At 50.1% G+C, this 18,470-nt stretch overlaps 1 protein-coding gene across 1 annotated transcript in view; it reads right to left on the bottom strand.

Moving 5' to 3' along the window:
* Positions 1-2,073: 2,073 nt before the first annotated feature.
* Positions 2,074-18,470, bottom strand: part of LOC149852459 (uncharacterized) — a 35,989-nt gene continuing 19,592 nt past the window's right edge. Inside the window, exons 17-29 of the mRNA XM_090029945.1 lie at positions 17,530-17,612; positions 17,010-17,172; positions 16,026-16,067; positions 13,933-14,064; positions 13,205-13,278; positions 10,951-11,035; positions 8,273-8,438; positions 7,658-7,740; positions 4,877-4,969; positions 4,318-4,425; positions 3,931-4,056; positions 3,421-3,481; positions 2,074-2,663 (exon numbers count right to left, since the gene is read on the bottom strand). Of these exons, the coding sequence (XP_089886071.1) occupies positions 2,074-2,663; positions 3,421-3,481; positions 3,931-4,056; positions 4,318-4,425; positions 4,877-4,969; positions 7,658-7,740; positions 8,273-8,438; positions 10,951-11,035; positions 13,205-13,278; positions 13,933-14,064; positions 16,026-16,067; positions 17,010-17,172; positions 17,530-17,612 (1,806 nt within the window). The remainder of the gene's footprint in view (positions 2,664-3,420; positions 3,482-3,930; positions 4,057-4,317; positions 4,426-4,876; positions 4,970-7,657; positions 7,741-8,272; positions 8,439-10,950; positions 11,036-13,204; positions 13,279-13,932; positions 14,065-16,025; positions 16,068-17,009; positions 17,173-17,529; positions 17,613-18,470) is intronic.

Raw genomic sequence — 18,470 nt, 5'->3', positions numbered from 1 at the left:
TGCTGAAGAGGTGCAAGGGGGTTCAGATACTTGCCCATTAGGGACCTGCCTTTTGTTTTTATGTGGAAGGTGCTTTGGTAACAGAGTAATGGGTGGAATTCAAAACATCTCAGCTAGTGAAGGATGCTGATTTCTTTCTATTGGTGGGCACCACTAGCTGGGGAAGGAAGAGAACCCATTCTCCCAAACATCTCTAGACAACAAGGATCTTGGATCTTACTGCATTGCAGAAGAATAGGCTGAACCCAAATCCTCAACCTGAGCGCTGGAGAAGAGTCAAACCTAGAACTCAGGCCCTACCCTTGTAAGAGGTCTTCCACCTTAGACTTCCAGCCCTCTCCTCTCTCAAGGCCGCATTTTTTGTGTGGGCTTGGAAGAAGAACAGTCCCAGAGACAGCAACACAAATTCCAGGCTTTTATGGAAAAGGAACAAATAGTGTTTCCATGCAAGAGGTAGAATATAAGAATATATATGGAGGTACAAAAACAGTGAGTGATAATTCTTTCCCATACAAGAAATAGGTCACGGGGGGACAGAGATCAGGACCCTGGGATTTCACTTCAGGGATAAGATGGTGTGGAGAATACATGACTGCTTTGCAGAAGGAAAACAGTGTGGGCCAGAGGGTTTGGGGCCTTTACAGAACTCAAATCCCCCTGTGACCACATTGAAAGGCCTTGACTGTCTTCTCCTGGTGCACAAGCTTTGCTAATGGGGCATGTGCCTCTTTGCTTTATACTCCTGCCCTCTGGAAGGGCTGTGCCTTCTCAGCATGGCTTGAGAGCACCATGGGATCTTTTTCCTCTGATGCAAATGAGGGGCACACCAGGCTCTGTTGTGTGATGATCCTCTCAGACCCACCTCCAGCGTAGGTCTGCTCCACTGGAACAGTGGTGTCATGTAGACATACCAGAGCTAAATTAAAACTAGCTGGTGCAGATTAACCAGCCAAGTATGTACTCAACTTCTTGGGCTTGCCAGACTACTCTGAGCTTCAACCTGTCAGGTAACATATTATGGCTGCTCAAGGTAGGCTGTCTATGTCCTCACCATACTGCAGTGTGGATGTACCCTCCCAGGTGAAGAACTCAGGGCAGCAAACTACAGAGAGACTACTACCTGTTCCTCAATTCTTCTGAGCAGTGCTGCTGGATTGAGTTACTTGATAAAAATGTATCTATGGCTTCCTCTCCCTGGAATACCTAGCCTACTCTTTTCCTCTCAAACCCTGATATTTTAGCTCTCTGAGTGCTGACATGTCTAAAGTAGGAGGAGAACCAACCCCTCCATTTCATAAATCCTTATCGCACACAGCAGTTGAGGCTTGCCCTATCTACAAATCACCTGAAGCTCCCTGAAGATGACTGTGGTCTACTACAGTTCCAATTCTCTCGCATAATGGAAATCTCTGCCATAAAAGTAAAGCCTGTCTTTGGGAGGGACAGAGCTTTATTGGGGAACAGTCCAAGACACTGAAACAAACTCCCCCGCAACCCAAGGACCATCACAAAACTCACCTCCTGCCAGACATGCTTCTCCAAGCTATCTTCTCCAGTACAAACAATACATGTGGAAACCTTTTTCTCATTGACCATACCTCTTTGTGACCTTCCCCTTTCCCCCTAGTCAGCTCCTGGAAGCCCAGGTGCCTGGGAGAAGGAGCTCAGCTATAGGAGTACAAACGCCTCAAGGTCCCCTCCCAACCACAAACACCAACAGAAAGGGTAATGATGGGGGAAAGAGACCAGCCAGCCCCATTACTAAGCTAAAAACAGGAACCAGGAACTTGCTACCTCCACTGACATCCCAGCTAGGAGCTATAGCAAACAGTTCAGAGAAGAAATGGAGCAGACCACTGAAAGCCACCTTTAGCAGTCAGGACTCCTAGTAGAGATGATATCTTTTATTAGACCAATGAGATTTTTGCAAAAAATCTCGTTGGTCTAATAAAAGATATCAACTCTACTACAAGTCCTGATTGCTTTTTCCTCTAGACCAATATGGCTTTAACCTGGATACCTGACCTTTAAGCAGCACACAGGATGTTTTTGCCTTCACAGCTGTTCCCTACCTTAGTTATCTGAAGGTTCAAGGCTCCCCATGAATTTAAAGGGAGACCTAGGTCTTTGTAGCTGGAAGGGTTTTGGCAAGAGAAGGGCTGATTCCCTGGGAGTGAGCAAGGATTCCTGGCTGCCAGCCTGACTACGGTGACTCAACAGCAAGGACCCGGGCTCTGGGGAGCATCTGCCAGAGGCCACAGGGGAGGAGGAAAGACTCTGCGGGCAAGGCGGGGGCAGCTCCCTGCTCAGAGGAGAGGCCGGTAGCTTGCTCCCCAGGGTGGGTGGTTCTGACCTCATCTGGGACCGGTGGAGCTGCCTGCCACCGCTTTCAGAAGCAAAGCTCCTGTGCTCATCTCCAGCATCAGGAAATGCCACTTGTGTGGCCACACACAAGTCCTCCCTGTTGCATGAGGAGGACGGGGAGGAAGCGTGCTGGTCACCACCGGGAGAAGGTGCCGGGCTGTCACTCCACTGGCTCAATGCCAGGTCCAGCTCCTGCCAGCTGGAGAGCCGAGGTACCAGTAAGTTAGAGCTGGTCCTTTCCTGGTGCTGCTGGGGGAGGCTGCGGATGGCCTGGATTTGCTGTTGAAACCTCAGTTTTGCTGTTGGGGAAAGAGGTGAAAGGATATTGCTGGGTCTGAGCGGGGCACTGCCACTAAAAAAGGTCTAAGCTGCACCGCTTTCCCCTGGGCTCAGCAAGAGAAGCCATCATAGATGAACTAGACTAGAGCCAGTTCCTCCCCTCATATGTCCCCGGATTGCAAGGATGCCCTGGGCTTGCTCTTCAGGGTACGATGAACAGGGAAGCAGGGAGCCTGGCTGGAGCCAAAAAGCAAAGACACTAACAGCCGCTAAATGAATCTCTAAGCTCCAAGGTGTACTACAGCCATCATCCAGGCACAGATTTCTCCCCCAGATGCCGTGGGAGTGCCTCTGTTAGATGTGTCCTGTGCAGTGTGGCACAGATTCTCAAAGGTATTTAGGCAGCTCCTATTGCAGTCAATAGGCATGAAGCACTGAGATGCCTCTGGTTATCTGGGCCTACACACTTTCTCCCAAAGCATCCAGAAATCAGCTGCTCTCAGAGGCGGAGGATGACTGGAGTATTCAGGGGCATGTACAGTCTCGGTGCTGAAAGGCTCTCGCTTTCTGCTAGCACCAGGCAGGACTGAGAGCACTCAACACTTCACAAGATCAAGCCCTAGCTTGCAGAATGATCCTGAGCTTTCACTCTTCACTGGCTGTTTCGAAATGAGCCAGGCCTCCCTTAACTCTCTCCGGTGCTATTGCCCAGTCCTCGCACAGCTGCCCTGCAGGAGGCTGTGAGCTGCCAGGGCTGTGGGAACACTGCCACCCTACCTTTCATCAGGTTTTCATTCTTCTGCTGGAGCCCCTGGATCTCGGAGGCCATGGCAGAGACCTGCAAACACAGAGCAGCTCTGTTTAGTGACCTCCAGACCTCCGTCTAGTGGGAGGCTGTGAAGACAGCTGGTTGCTTACAGGGCAGCCAGAGGGGCCAATGTGATGGGGAGGAGTGGTGTGTAAGGGGATGCCCTTAGCATGGGTGGGTGAGTGGATGGAGGGGGGAGGTGGGCTCCTGCAGGGGTCTGGGTGAGTGTTCACAGGGCCCTTGGCTTCTTTGCTCTGAGATGAAGAAAAAGGGTTTAACCGCATGGGTTTGCCTCAAACCTACCCTTCCCGGTGACATATCCCATGATGCACTTGGTCATAGATCACAGAGGCACCAATACCAACACCAGCCCCTGCCTGCCCTGCTCCTGGCTTTAGAGAGCTGAATTTCCAGCTCTTCCCCAGCATCCCTCCCTGAGCCACGGGCCACTCCTTGCAGCAAGGTGCCTGCAGCGATACCATTTCTGTTTTCTCTTGCAGTTGCTGCCTGAGGCTTTGGGCATCTTCAGTGCTGCCAGGGAGGCCCGTGTCTCCTGCCTGCTTTTCCTTCAGCTCCTCGGGTTTCTTGGTGTCTCCTCTCACATCCTGTAGGAGCCAGATGAGACCAAAATCAGGATTGCTTTTGTGGTAGATGCTAGGACTAGGACATAGATGGTTCCTGAGAAAGGACACTGTAGTGATTTTAGTGCCACCAGACAGCTAATTTCACCTCCTTCCACATTCAGGCACTGCCTGTGCTCCTCTTGCTGCAAAGCTGCTCTGCAGGAAACCAGCAGCCATGTCCAGTGCCATTCTGGGGGAACTGGGGCAATGCACCTGGGTGGGCAATGGAAAGGCTATTCTTACCTCTTGAGATATCCTAGCCCACTGCCCTGCTGAGTTCCTGGCCTTCTGTCCTGGCAGCTTCCTGCAGACTGATGGCAGGTGTTGCCTCTGCTTGAACAGGCCCTTGAGCTGTTGGAGAAGCAGTCAATTTGAGGAGCTCTCCCAAACCTAAGCTGGCTTTGGGGCTAGTAGACTTATCCCCCAGCTGTGAGACGCCCTGGATTGTAATGTTACAATCTCCATCCCCTGCCAGGTCTTTAAGAGCGTCGCCTTTCCCCAGCTTGTAGTGACCCATCCCAGTCCCTCCCAACGGGGATCTAGTGGCTCAAGTCACTGCAACTTTTTCCATCTGCCCCAGACATCAGAAGCTCTTCACTTGGGATTCTGGCCAACTCCTTGCCCCGTCCTCCCACACACAAAGGTACTGGTGTCAGAGCTCACGCCTACGTGCCTGCTCAGAAAGTTACTTCCTCCTTGTGACAGCTCCCTGTCCCCAGAGACAGCCTATCCTCTCCAGAGGGGCATGAAGAACAGGATGAGTCAGAGAGACTGAGACAGACCTGAGTGCATGCAGTGTTACCTGCTCGGTCACCAGCTGATGCTGCTGTTTCAGGCGCTGGACTTCTGCTTGGGAGTTCCTCGTGACATGTCCATCCCGGCGTTGACTCACGCCCTGTGGAAAAACTAACCCATGTGGGCAAGAAAGATCTGCAGTAGGATAGAAAAACACCCCAGCTCCTTCACCTCGCTGAAGGCCTAATCCAAAATCCACTGACGTCAATGCAAAGGTACTGTCTAACACAGAGGTGTCAGAAATCTGGCCCGCAGGGCTTCTCTTTGGCTGGACGACCCACCTCCAGATCCAGCCCATGGGGACTTCTCATCATGGCTCCACAAAAAGTTGTGCCAGCGCAGTCAGCATCTGCGAGGTTAATGCCACTCCCCTTGCTTGCTTGCCATAGATAGCAGCAATGTTAACTCTGGCAACTGGCATTCATGGTGAAACAACTCACAGACTGGATCTAGACATGGTCATCCAGCCTGAGAGAAGCCCCACAGTCCAGACAGGCCTGCCGATTCGGATGAGTTTGACACTCCTGGTCTAACACGTCGACTGTTTCTTTGTAAAGCTTTTCCCACTTCCATAGTGAAAGAGCTCTTTGCTTTTGGGTGTCTGCCCCCAGACTCCTCTCCTGCCACTGGCCTGGACTGTCACTCTTCCCCCGGTCTAATGTCCCAAGACTTCCACAAAGGTGTTCTTATTCTTTCTTTTGGAAACCCACAGGAACACCAGGCAGAAGGTGTAACAGCCAACATCAAACCTACTTGGTCATCTACAGGCCTGGCGTAAGCAGAGGTAACTCCACAGGAGTCAAAGGCATCAGGCCAGAAGGGGGCACATTCAGGTGTCTGTCCACTCTGTTTGCCTCAAGCTGGCAACCTCACTCGGAGGATGGCTGTAGCTCAACGTTCTCACCCCGTGGGTTGTGACCCAAAAGTGGGTCTCAAGAGCTCCAGCCTGCAAGGGGCTACTTGGGGCCCCCCATGCCCCACATGCCCACCCCTTGCCCCACACACTGGGGCCTGGGGGAAGGGGGATAGTGGGTCAGGAGTGAGGGACACTGGGTCAGGACTGGCCATCCATGTTTACAAATGGGTCCTGGTACAGAAAAGGTTAAGAACCACTGCTGTAGCTGACTGGCTCTTTCTGCTTAACTTGTTTTAAATACCCATCACTCTACTTCCCAACCTTTGATGTGCTTTCTGGGTGCTGTGACGGCACTGCTATCCCTTGTGTATAGAGAGTGAACAGAAGCCTGGGTTTTTTGAAGGTATTTAGGCCTCATCATGCTTAGCACAGCAAGATCTAAGAGCTAGACCCCCAAAGGTACTGGGGTGGTTAAATTCCACTGGAATCGAAGGCAATTAGGGAACAAAGTATCTTCAAAATCTGGCCCCAAGTGGTTTAGTGGCCTAAGTCTTATTGAAAGACTATGAGGTTACAGAAGGATCAGTGTCTAAATCACTTTTGAAAGTGAGACTTAAGATCCTAAATCACTTAGGGGTAGCAACACTGTGTGAAGCCAAGTTTAATGCCTTTAAAACCCAGGCCAGAGGGACCAAGGATCCAGGTTCCAAAAATATACTCTGGTATCTAAAGATGCAGGCAGGTTGTTGAAAATCCTTTTCAGTGCTTCTCTGCACTTTTTTAGGGACTACATACTTCCATAAAGCTGGCTTGAAGGCCCACATCCTCCACTGTAAGTAGGTACCTAACTTCCATCAAAATCCAGGGGAGTTAGGCACCAAAATACCTTGGAGGATCTGGACTTAAGTGACTTGACGAAGGTATTATAGGGAGTCTGTGGCAGAGGAGTGAATTGCATTGGTTCTCCCAAAGCACAAAGTTGTTTCCTCTCTATCAGATGGCACTTCCCTCTGCTTCATGCTCTGCTATTCTTTCTTTCTGTTCCATCAGCACTAAAACATCAGCTTATTTAAGATGAACTCAGGTAGATATGGAAACCGAGCTGATGTCCTTGTTGCATCCAGAGGGGATAAAGCTCTCTGGAGAAGGGAGCAGATTTTTGTCCATGTCTGCTGCACCAGGAGCTACAGTGGGCACATCTACGTATTCATTAATGCACCTTAGTTACTGCACATTTAGTTTAGTGCCTCTAATAAGAGGTACTAACTGAATGCGCAGTAACTAGAGTTACTGCACAGTAGCACTGGTGCAGGGTTTTTTAGTGACACTGAGCATTAGCCTAATAACACTGCGCAGTAGGCTATTAGCATGGTTAATAACTGCTACATTACTGCACAGTATTATTAGGCTAATGCACAATAGGTCTTATGTAGACGCATTCCCTGGGCACAGATTCTCTTTTGGGTTAGTGCAGTACCTAACATAGTCAGCTCCAGTTTTAGTTGGGGCCTACAGCAGAGCCATAATCCATATTAGAAAAGAGCTGCTAGCTTTCTGGATGCAAGATCACATTCATAGCTAGGCCCGTGGTTTTCCTGCACAAGGGGTGTCAAACTGATAGCATGGGTTTCTAAACAGCCTCCCAACACACCTTATTCAGCCACAGTAAGACCCACAGTGCCTATTTGAGGGCTACCAACTGCAGGCCACATAGAGTGGACTTTCAGCCTCTCCAAACACCCTGCTCCCCATAACTGTCCTCCTCGCAACATTACCTTCTTCTGGGAGCCCTTGGGCACCAGAGCTGAGGCAGGTACAGGACCAGAAAGAATTAGGGAGTCCTCTAGTGGACACCAACACCCAACACTGTGCCAGGCTCTCTCCTGGAGCCTTTGCTGTCTTTGCCAGAGAGGCTGACCTCAGCTCACTCACCTTCAGGAGTTCCCGAAACTCACACAGGTAGGTGAAAGCCTGGTCCTTGTCCTCCTTGGTATTCCTTCCTTTGTCCATGCAGCCTGGAGGCAAACCATACATCGAAAGCAGAAAAGCGACAGAGAAAACATTGTAGCAGCAATCAATGCTGAATTGAGTCCCATGCACCCACACATGTACATATACACACATGCACAAGCATACATGTGCACATACACACACACACTTGCTCCCAAAACAGCAAGCAACTAGCCACTGTCCTCAAAGCAGTCATTAGATACAACATGCTCAGATTCAGGCCTATCGATGCAGAGAGCAGGTAGGAACTACTGAAGTGACAAAAATCCAGCCTTCGAAGGAAATTAGACTGGGGGTGGCAGGGGGGTGGAGATCAGATGCTGGGAAGGTGGGAAGAGTAGACTGGTGGGTTATTGACAATGGACACTATAACAAGGGACTCAGGAGTATCTGTGAGTCTCCAGGGCCTTCTATAAGGGACTTCAAGCATTCTGCGTACCCAGAGGAGATGAACTTCTAACCCCCCTGGCATTTGTAGGTTCATTATCTCATAGGCCGAGTGCGGTGATAAATCGGAGGAGGAGAAGGAAGTCTTACTTTGGATCATCTTGTCCAGCTGGCCCAGAAGGGAATCACAGCGAGAGCATTTCCCTTGGCAGCAGCTGTCACGACTCTGCCCAGGGGACCTGTTCTGCACTGCCGGTGGGGCAGGAGCCTGGCCAAGCTGTGGGGTGCTGTCTCTCAGGACCTCCATTTCAGCCAGCTAGGAAGGACATAAAGGGGGTGTTAGAGGAGAATGTTTCAGTGTGTGGCCTGCTCCCTGCTACGATCTGTGCATGGACCTCTCTCCAAGACATCTGTGATTTGGGGCTGCAGATAGGAACCTTCTCTCCCTGGGCCAAATCCAGCCTGGGCAGCAGCAGTATCAGCCTCCCACACACGTGCCTCTACCTCGTGCTGAGGGAGGGTGAGTGGGGAGTTAGATGTATGCTGCTTTGACGCTTGTCTTCTCTGCACGGGCTACCAGCAAAGGATTCATCATTGCCACTGTGCCCACAGGTGGCATAGCATGGACACCTCCAACCACCTGCAACCTGGATTTGAACTGGGAGCACAGGGATGAAAGCCTCCACAGCATATCTCAATGCATGAGCAGACTAACCATTTACCACAGGGTGAGAAGGGGAAAGGATTTTACCACACAGATTGTCCTGTGGTAACTGGCCACATGCACGCTCTTACCCCTTGGTAGGTGGAAGATAATCCCTGATAACTTTGACTGAAAGTGAACAAACCTACCATGATCTAGAAGGTCTGGGACAGACATTGCATAAACCGGTTTGACTCAAATCAGTTAACTCTGATACTACATTCAACCAGGTTTATCTCAAACTGGCTTCAGACATTTTCAAACTGGTTTATGTGCACTGAACATCTGTTCTGCTACAGGTTTAAATCAGTTTCTGATCACTTAAACCGGTTTATATGTAATGTCTGTCCCTACTGAAGTGGGCACACAGGCTCTTACCACAGAGCAGCTGACATGCAGTAAAGCTCCACCCCATTTTATCCTACAGTAAATTGTTTGTATGTCCATGCCCTTAATTTCCTGAGCCACTCAGTGCTCCCCAGGCACCCCCACAACACCCATCCACCTTCTCCTTGCTCTCCTACCCCACAAGATTCCTTCTGAGCCCTGAACAGATGGTGGATAAAATGTGCATTTCCACCCGCAATAGTGTTAGCAGTTTCATTCCCATTGTTAATGCTAATGATCTGTCTCTGCTTTGCACTCTTAAACATCTCCAGTCCACTTCAGTGCACCCTTCCCCAAACACTCTACCCATCATAAGCACCAACTTTGGCTTTTACTGGTGGCTGCTTGCAGATATAACGACCCCCACCCCAAAAAAAAACAAAATTATGCTTTACTTTAACCTTGGCATCTTCCCACACTGAGCCCTGTGCATGCCCACAAGAGGCAGTGTGTTACTTCAACCCTGCTCACCCGACATCTGTAATAATCAGGCACTTTAGTGGGGCTTTTATCTAATAGCTGATTGAATCAGCTTTAGCTAACCATGCCAAAAAGCCCTTCTGAAGCACTGGATCTATACAGATGCTGCAGAACTGGGTTAAAGTAATGCACTGCTTCTTTCTGTAAAGCATGAAAGCGTGGTCTTTGCAGGGCGGGGGTTAATGTCTGAAAGCAGAGATCTGACACATAAAACCAAAACCACCATGACTTATGGATGCTGAGCATCCACTAATTTTTTACAATGGGTGCTTGAGCCTGGAGCACCCATGGAGTTGGCGCCTACACTACCCATGCCAGCAGCCTCACCTTCCATACACCCTCCACATTGTGGCACTCACTTCAGGACCAGAACAACTTTCTTTAATGCCTCTAAGGACACCAAGCCCTATAATACTGATTCTCAACCAGGTACTGGGACTGCCAGATACTTTGAAGGATGCCACAGGGTTTGAGGAGATAAGATGTAAGAGGATTAACAGATAAATGCAAGCTCAGGCTTGCTCCTGCCTGACTTATCCCCTACCCAGATTGCCTAGCCCCTCTGCAAGGAGGTAAGGGCTGCCGCTGTAATACATAAATTAGTTTTTGAAACTGAGTGCCATTCAACTCATAAAAGTTATGGAGGGGGCCCTCAGGTCACAGGAGGGGTTCTTCAAGACCAAAAAGATTGAGCTCCCATTTGGATACTAAAATAAATGGCCAGGTTTTCAGAAGAGCTGAAAAATCCAGAAATCCAGCCCTGACTGGGAATATTGTGAGTTTGAAGCCTGAAAAAATCTGATCACAAGCAAAGTCCTCTGGAAAATTGTACCCACAGTGTGAAGTTGTTGATTATGGAAGATGAGGCTGTAGGGGAGAATCTGGTTTTGCCTGTGCACTAAAATGGTGGTGTGAATTTATTGATGCTCACACACCAGATCGTGTGTCCTTCCCTGGAGTATCAATGCAATGCACATGTGTGTGTACGCACACCCACCCCTGCTCCGGTTTACATAAGGCTTTCCTGGAAATACCTACATAAAGAACACGTGCACGAACACAAGCAGCACGCATGAGATTTCCCTGAAGAGCTGCTACATGCAAGACACACACAGCCCTCAGTTCACACGCACCTTTCTATGAAGTATCATGTATACAGAACACAAACACACACACATGTATGTAAGCTGGTTTCTATAGAGTACCCCTGCAGGTAGTACACACATGTCTCAGATCCCATGCCCTTCCCACAAGTTACCTTCAGCTCTAATGAAGAGGCTTTATTCTCCAGCTCGGTTTTCTCCATCTCCTTTGCTTGCCTGAGGTGCCTTAAGGCCTGTTCTCTGCAAAAACAAGTCTCTGCATTAGCTCCCTGAACACCGACCTCCATTGTCCCCAATGCTGCACATTCATTTATATGGCAGTGTCCATGACCATGTGCCTGGCAGGTCAGTTCTGTCTCAAGAGACTCCAGTCCCCTACCATCCCACTGACTCTATAGACCAAAGGGATGGAGAGGCGCTCCAAAAATGGTATGCAGAGTGCTAACAGAAGGATGCTAACAGAGGCAGTTGAAGTGAGCACAACATCCAGTGAGGGACAGATCACTATGCAGGTAGCAATGAAGGGAAAGGTGATATGGCTTCTGGGAGCCACCATGTGTACGGAAGCCTTGCGTACAGAAAACCCATCCTGCAAGGCCTGGCCACCAGGAGGATCCCTGGGCTCAAGGGGGTCTGACCATGCCCCAGAAATCAGTGCACGGGACTCTCCAAGCACAGGTCCCATGAGGACTGGAAGGAAAGTCAGCCACCTCTGCAGCACCACACCCCTTCCCCGGGGCCCGTGACCCATGCAGGGGCTGTGGGGAGGAGAGGCAGCTCTCCAAGGAGCAAGGGAATGTGGCACAACTTGGAGCCAGATTAAAAATACAACAGTCTCTAGCAGATCCCTGAGGGGGCTGGGGAGGACTATGGGGAGGACAGAGGGCCTTAATGCAAGGATGCTTTGTGGGAGGGAAGGGAGGGGGGTGGGGGTCTCACTGGGTTTTTTTTCACCTCTACCTTTCTTTCACAGCTTCCCCAGGGCCCAATCCAGCCTAAGCAGTGCAGGGACTTCACTGGGCTAGTACTACCCTAGGTCCTACCATCCCTCCTAAAAAGGGTGAGACCCATCTTGTCTCTCCCGCGCCCTGGAGATCTGGGAAGCACAAGCTCCTACCTCATACCCAATATAAGACTGTCATTACAGCCCACAATCCAGCCCTCAACCTGGCTGCTCTGGGTGCCACACTCTGCTCTTTAAATCTAATGCACTGACTCCCAGCAGTTCCCATCTGTGCTGCAATGCTCTCATTCTCAGCTCCTGGAGAAGCCAGAGTAGGGCATCCTCAGCCCAGGGCTCCCATGTGGCAGGATTCTCTTGGACAGCCTTCTGCTTATTCTGGAAGTGTTTGCTTTTTAGCCAGGGTTGGAACAAACCACCCTCCTGGCACAGCCTGGCACTCTGGGTGTATCTAAAGGGCAGGAACTGTATGGAGACTTGCAGAGAGATGACTCATCTCTAGCTAGGTACATGAGTCCCATATGAGAGACAGCTAGGTTACACTGATCCCAGCAGGGGAGCACGTTGGAAGGTGTCTCAAATCCAGCTCTAGGCTCATGGGTGCAGAGAGACAGCTGCCTGCTGAGACACTTATGACTCCACCACTAAGCTTCTAGTGAAGTCTCTTGGGGACTGGTTTTCCCAGTGCTGATTGCAAGGTTAGCTTTCTTGGTTTCTGTACAAGTGGTGGCTCCCAGGAGTTTTTTGGTACGTGCTCAAGAAATTGCCACCCTTTCACAATCGGAGAAACCCACTCGTTCTGACTGTCAGAGCAGGAACATCTCTTTGGTCTGAACCACAACCCTGAACCCCAGTCTCCAGGTCACCCATCCCACCCCAAACTCTAGGCTTCTGCTTCATGTCCCCACATCCTTTCCTGGCATCAATGCCCCAGTGATGCTGCTACTCATAAGGTGACTGCAGCATCCGGAAAGAGGCACAGGAATGTCTATCCACAGTGGGATAGTCCACTTCTTTCCCAAGTCTGTCTCCATTGTCTTCATGAGGGAGATGCTCCCACAGCCCCTGAGGGGAACAACTTTGATCTATGCAGAGCCAGGCCAGGGGAACTGAGCCAGACCAGATTGAGATTGAAGGACACACATATGCACTCACCTCCACATCTCACTGCAGGTCTGTGTGATCCTGCCACTGAACCATAGGGGTAGAGGGGAGGAGTAGGGGTTGGAGGTATCCATTTACAGACCTGATTCATCCCTGGTATGACTGCATTGGACTCTGTGGAGTTATGCCATGGATGAATTTGGTCCATGGACATGCACATGTTGGCGAGTCTCCACACTGGAGATGGAGCAGTGGCTCACATGACTGAGTGCTACATGCAACTCTGCAAGGGGGGGACACTTGGCACTTCATTGCCCCAACAGCAAAGCCTGCTAACTACACACTTCTCAGCCAGCTCTTGCTCCAGAGAGGTCACGTGTTGCTCCAGTCTCAGCTTCTCCGAGCTGCATTCAGTGTACTGGCAACAGACAGAAGAGAGGTTAGTGTCAGTCTCTGAAGTCACCTGCTTCATACCTGCCCCCTACCATAGGGGACAGGCTCCTGATGGCTGAGTCCTGTCATATCATTGCTTTGGCCAGAGGCTGTTGTCTCTCTCTGCCAGGCACTCCTATCCAGGTCTTTGCTGCTACATAATTAGCTGAAGTCTGGGGCCTTTTCAAGTGAAGACTGTGGGTCAAATTGGGGCTGAGGCAGACCTTGACTAACAAGTAACCACCTAATTCCACAATTTGCCCGAGACTTTGTAGCTTGGTAAGGCAGCTGAACCATCCACATGCTGCCACAGAAACAAACACCAGTGGTCAGGGAGTCCCAGTGAGAGGGAGAGCCAGCATGGTCTAATGGAAGAGCTACTGGACTGGGACTCAGGAGTCCTGAGTTTTTTTTCGTGCAGACCTACAGGGCAACTCACTTCCCTTATCTGTGCCCCTGTTTCCTCTCTCTTCCTTTCCTATTGAGACGGTAAGCTGTTTGAGCCAGGGTTTGTTTCTCTTGATGTGTCTCTACAGCACCTAGCACAATGGGGCTCGGGTTGCAATGAGGCCTGTAGGTGCCAGTGAAACACAGAGAGCTCCCCCTGGGTGGGACATCACACCCTTGGCAGGTTCTGTACCTGGCTTCTGGCAGATTCGAGTTCTAGATGTTGTTCTTCCAGCTCCGTGTCACGTGCTTTCAGTATGCCCCAAACCTTCTTAAGCTCTTCTTGGACCAGAACCAGCTCTACATCTACTTCCTCCAGGGAGGCCTGAATCACAGAGCACAAAACACTGGTAAGATTCCCCTTCAATAATAAGCAGGGCAGGAGGAGCAGGGAGCCAGAGGCCCACAGGGAACACTCTACATCCACATGCATTTGTGTAACAGCTTGCAGATATCACACCAATGGACTTTAGAAACAGGTGCAACACTCAAACCACCACTGGCTCCTGGTTTCACAACACAGGCTGCTCTATTTAAGGTCAAGCAACAGGTGTTGCCCTGACTGTAGGTTCCCCACTGACCCCATCATTGGACTTGGCCAACTTAATGTGTTCTTAGCTCACAAATGTCCACATCAGCCAATGTCAACCAACGAAGTAGCATCAAACTCCAGAGCCAAACTCCAGTAGCATCAAACTCAAGATAATCCATGGCTAAGTCATGCCAGCTCATAACACCTAACCACCTGCCACCCCCTAGAGCAGCAGTTACCAAACTGTGGGTTGTGACCCCAAATGGGGTTGCAACATCAGCGGATGGGGTTGCAGGGGTGAGGGGCTGTGGGTTGGGAGTAAGGGGCCAAGCTGAGGAAATGGGGCCATAAATAGGATCATGCTGAGGAAAAGTTTAGGAAGCACTGCCTTAGAGAAAGTGGTATCAGTACAAAAGGAAGGTGGATTCCTCACTCACTGACTGCCCATGAGTCTTTACACAGCAGCAGTTTTCAGCAGGATCTATTCAGTCAAGGAAAATCCTACCCATGAAGAACTGCTGAACCTCAGAAAACTTTCCCCACCTAGGAATGCGTCTCTGAGACACTCCCATAATGAACCGTAAAGGCCAAAGGTGTTCATTATACAATGGGATCCCCAATACCTGTGTGGGGGCATATTAAAGGACTGGATGGTCATGGGCAACAAAATGGCAGCCTGATATTTGAAATCCTCTGGAAAGGAAGCCACGTGTTATTCCGATAGCACTGAGGGCCATCAAATATTCCTAACAAGGACAAGCCAATGTTGCCTGTTCCAGTCATCAGGTCCTGTTACCAAGGCCTTCTGTCTGGTTCCTGGATTACTTAGCAAATAAGGGGAGACTCTACGGTGAGTGGGATTATTAGGTGGTTAATGTCTTTGTGTTCATGAGGAAGCAAGAAACATATTAAAGTTTTCTAGTTATCCCATCAGGTTCAGTGCAAAATAATCCACGCCCCCAACACACACACACGCACGGACAGAAAGTCCAGGAGCTCAGGCTTTAGCCTAGGACTGGGGAAACCTGGCGTGTATTTGCTCAGCTACAGGCTTCCTGTGTTGATCTTAGGCAAGTCACTTATCTTCTCTGCACTCAAGCTTCCTACCTGTTCAATGAGGATAACCCAGCCCTGCCTGAAGGGAGTGTTGTGAGGATAAACACATCAGAGATTGTGAAGTGCTTGGATACTATAGCCATGACAGAAGACCTCAGAGAAATAAATTGACCCCAAACACAGAGCACCAAACAGAAGCACCCCTACTAAGGCTAACAGATGAAGAATGAATGGATATTGGGCCAGACCCTCAGTTGGTGTAAAGTGGGACTCTGCTGGTTTCCTGATGACCAGATGCTTTGGTCAATCAGGATATTAAGGATACACCCACACCACATCCCTAGCACCAGGGACGTCTGCTTCTCAGGACGCCACATCCACCTGCTCCCATTCACACCTAGAAACATGGCAGTGATCCTGCTCTGCAGGTGCCCCGCACGGCCACTCTTAGGCACCCTGGGGCAACCTCACTGCCTCATTTCTGGGTTTGGCACATGCAAGTGGCAGCAGGTACATGGGGCATGCTTGAAAGTGGTGTCCTCAGGAGTGCCAGGGATATAACCAGGTGCTCACTTCTCTGGGGACCTACAGGCCACATATGGCAAGGCTGAATGACTGGATACTGGGGGCACAGCTGAGATGGTGCTTTTCATCCTGTCACTCCAAGCATGTTAAAGCTTCAGTGTTAATATTCTCACCTTAAGGTCTCCAGACTTCCTTTGTTTCAGTTCTTCCAGTTCCTAACAGTAAAGGAAAAGAGACTTAGCCTCCATACCTGTCCATACACCTTCACACTGCTCCTAGCCCTGGCCAAGGGGAATTTCTCATTATGGAAAGTGGGTAGTTGACACCCAAGTGCATTCAACCCTCACCATTTCCCACTGAGATACACACACTCCTCTCGATTATGCCCTGAATTTCAGTGATGGCTGCAGTCCTTTGGGGCAATGTGGATAATGAAGTCCAGGATGAAAAGCATCAGGACAAAAAGTTCTCAATCCAGGGGATGCAGCTACAGACCAAACCACCCTCTTTGCTCATCTCCCAGCAGTGAGGAGGATTCAGGTTTTTCTTGGTCCTTGAAGGACCTAGCTACCTTCCCCTTCTTGTATATTAGCTTCTTCAGTACCCCACCCTCAACCTGACCATTAAGAGAATCTCCTTCCACAGAGGCCCAGATGCTACTCTCTGTCCCACCAGTACAAGACCAGGGCAACCCCGTTGTCAGTGGATTTCCATCAGTGATAGAAGCATGTGCAGGCCAGATGCCACTTTGAGGAGACAACATTTTTTCATCCATCCCTAGGCAGGGACCAATGAGAAGGTGTCACATGCCATGAGAACCACTAGCCTTCTGAGATTTCCACCCACATCTTGGCCCCTGGAGCTGCTGCCTGTCCATACTGGCTAAAGCCTGCTACAACATGGTAGCAGGCTGTTTGGGGAATAAACCATGCCCATCTGCTTTCATTATGTCCGCATCAACCCTGAAATGAGGTAGTTAGGATGCCCTGAGGGGAGCCCCTGGTACCATGCTCAGGACCCAAGTTTCCAGCATGCTCAGGAGCAGCCAGGGGTATCTTCATCTCTTTTCATGGACTGATGTGTGGAGAGGGAGTAGATGGGAGCACACTGTCACTGCCAAGTGGCCATGTCTAGTGGGTTTATAAAGAGCACAGCACCTCTCTTAAAGCCCAGATCAGCTCTTCCTTTTCCTGCTGGGATGCCACCTGCCTCTGGAGCTCCTGCTGCAGACTCTTCATCTCTGACAGGCTCCCTGAGTCCCTCGTTCCCCAGGAGCTCCCCATCACCAACTGTTCTCTGTGAGGATCTGAAAGCTGGGAACTGAGATAAAGGGGACTCCATTAGTGGACAGGATCCTTGTTCTGGCTGCATGCCTACACAAACCTGCACTCTGCCTCTGCCCCTGTTTAAAAGCAGGTCCCTTCCTGATCCTTCTTTGCCTCCCTTGAATGGGAGACCAAGAGCTTAAGAGCCCGTGAACAGGGAAAAATGGATCTGCTTTCAGTTTCTTCCCAGGTCTCTATATTCCCATTCTCTTCTCCCTGAGTGCTGGATGACCAAAAGACAAAACTGGCTGTGGGAGTACAAGCTGGGGAATGGGGTGGGACCTGGTGGCCAGGGTAAGAGAGAAGCAGGCAAGACAAAACTGATGGACACTCAAGAGACAGAGACTCTCACAAATGGCGTTGTGGAGAAGACACAGGATGATCTGTCTCTACATCAGCTGCTTCAGTGTCCCCAGGTTCTGCTGGGAATGTGATCTGATGGAAAGAAAATATAAAGATGTCCTTTGAATGAGTCAGGGAGGGAGGCAATTGCATCTCACAGCTGCTAATTTCCCTACATGCTTCCCACACTACGGTCTTTGCAGTAGAAGCTCAGGGGCCTCCTGTGCCTCTGCACCAGCACCCCATCTGTGACCTCCAAGCCTCCAGTTCCTCCAAGGATGTAGGCCAACAACACTAAACCCCAATCCACACAGGGAAACTGAGGCGCAGGAAAGTACTGTTTCAAGCCCAAGGTCACAGAGCCAACCAAGGGCAGTACAAAGAGCAGGACCAGGTCTCCTGACAGCTGGGGCTGTGCTTTAACCATCAGACCAGGCTTCTTCACTAGGTTCTTAGGTAGCTATTAATTCCTCAGCTGTAGCTAGATGGTACATCAACCTGCACACAGAACTGGACAATGATGCCACAGGGCCCAGTTTCAGTGCCACTCTGACCCATATAACTGCTCCCAGGAGATGGTTAAGGAGCTGATCATTGGTGATCTGCTACCACCAGCTGGTGCAGAGTCAATGAGATACCTCTGTGGTATGAGGACAGGAATGTAGATACCATCACGGGATCAGGGCTAAAGTCAAGCAGGGTCTGACACATGAGTGTGTGTCCCAGTGTCTCCTGCATATATGTAACAGTACTTTCTAAGAACAAAGTGTCACCTCTTTAGCTCCAGAGGGAAAGGGCTGTGTAATCAGAGCTACAACAGCTTCATTTGTAGTTAAGCAGAGAGCACTAGCAGAGGGTGGCCAGATTCAAAGCACATGCATGCCCACATTGTCCTGATTCCACCCAGTGGCATGGGACAGTGGTGTCTAGATACCAAGATTCCCTCCCGGC

This window comes from Crocodylus siamensis, chromosome 15 (genome assembly GCF_052110815.1).
Source record: "Crocodylus siamensis isolate JL-2025a chromosome 15, ASM5211081v1, whole genome shotgun sequence".
In the NCBI taxonomy this organism is placed as follows: Eukaryota; Metazoa; Chordata; order Crocodylia; family Crocodylidae; genus Crocodylus; species Crocodylus siamensis.
Note: the sequence above shows the minus strand (reverse complement) of the source record. Positions and strands in the feature narration are given on the sequence as shown.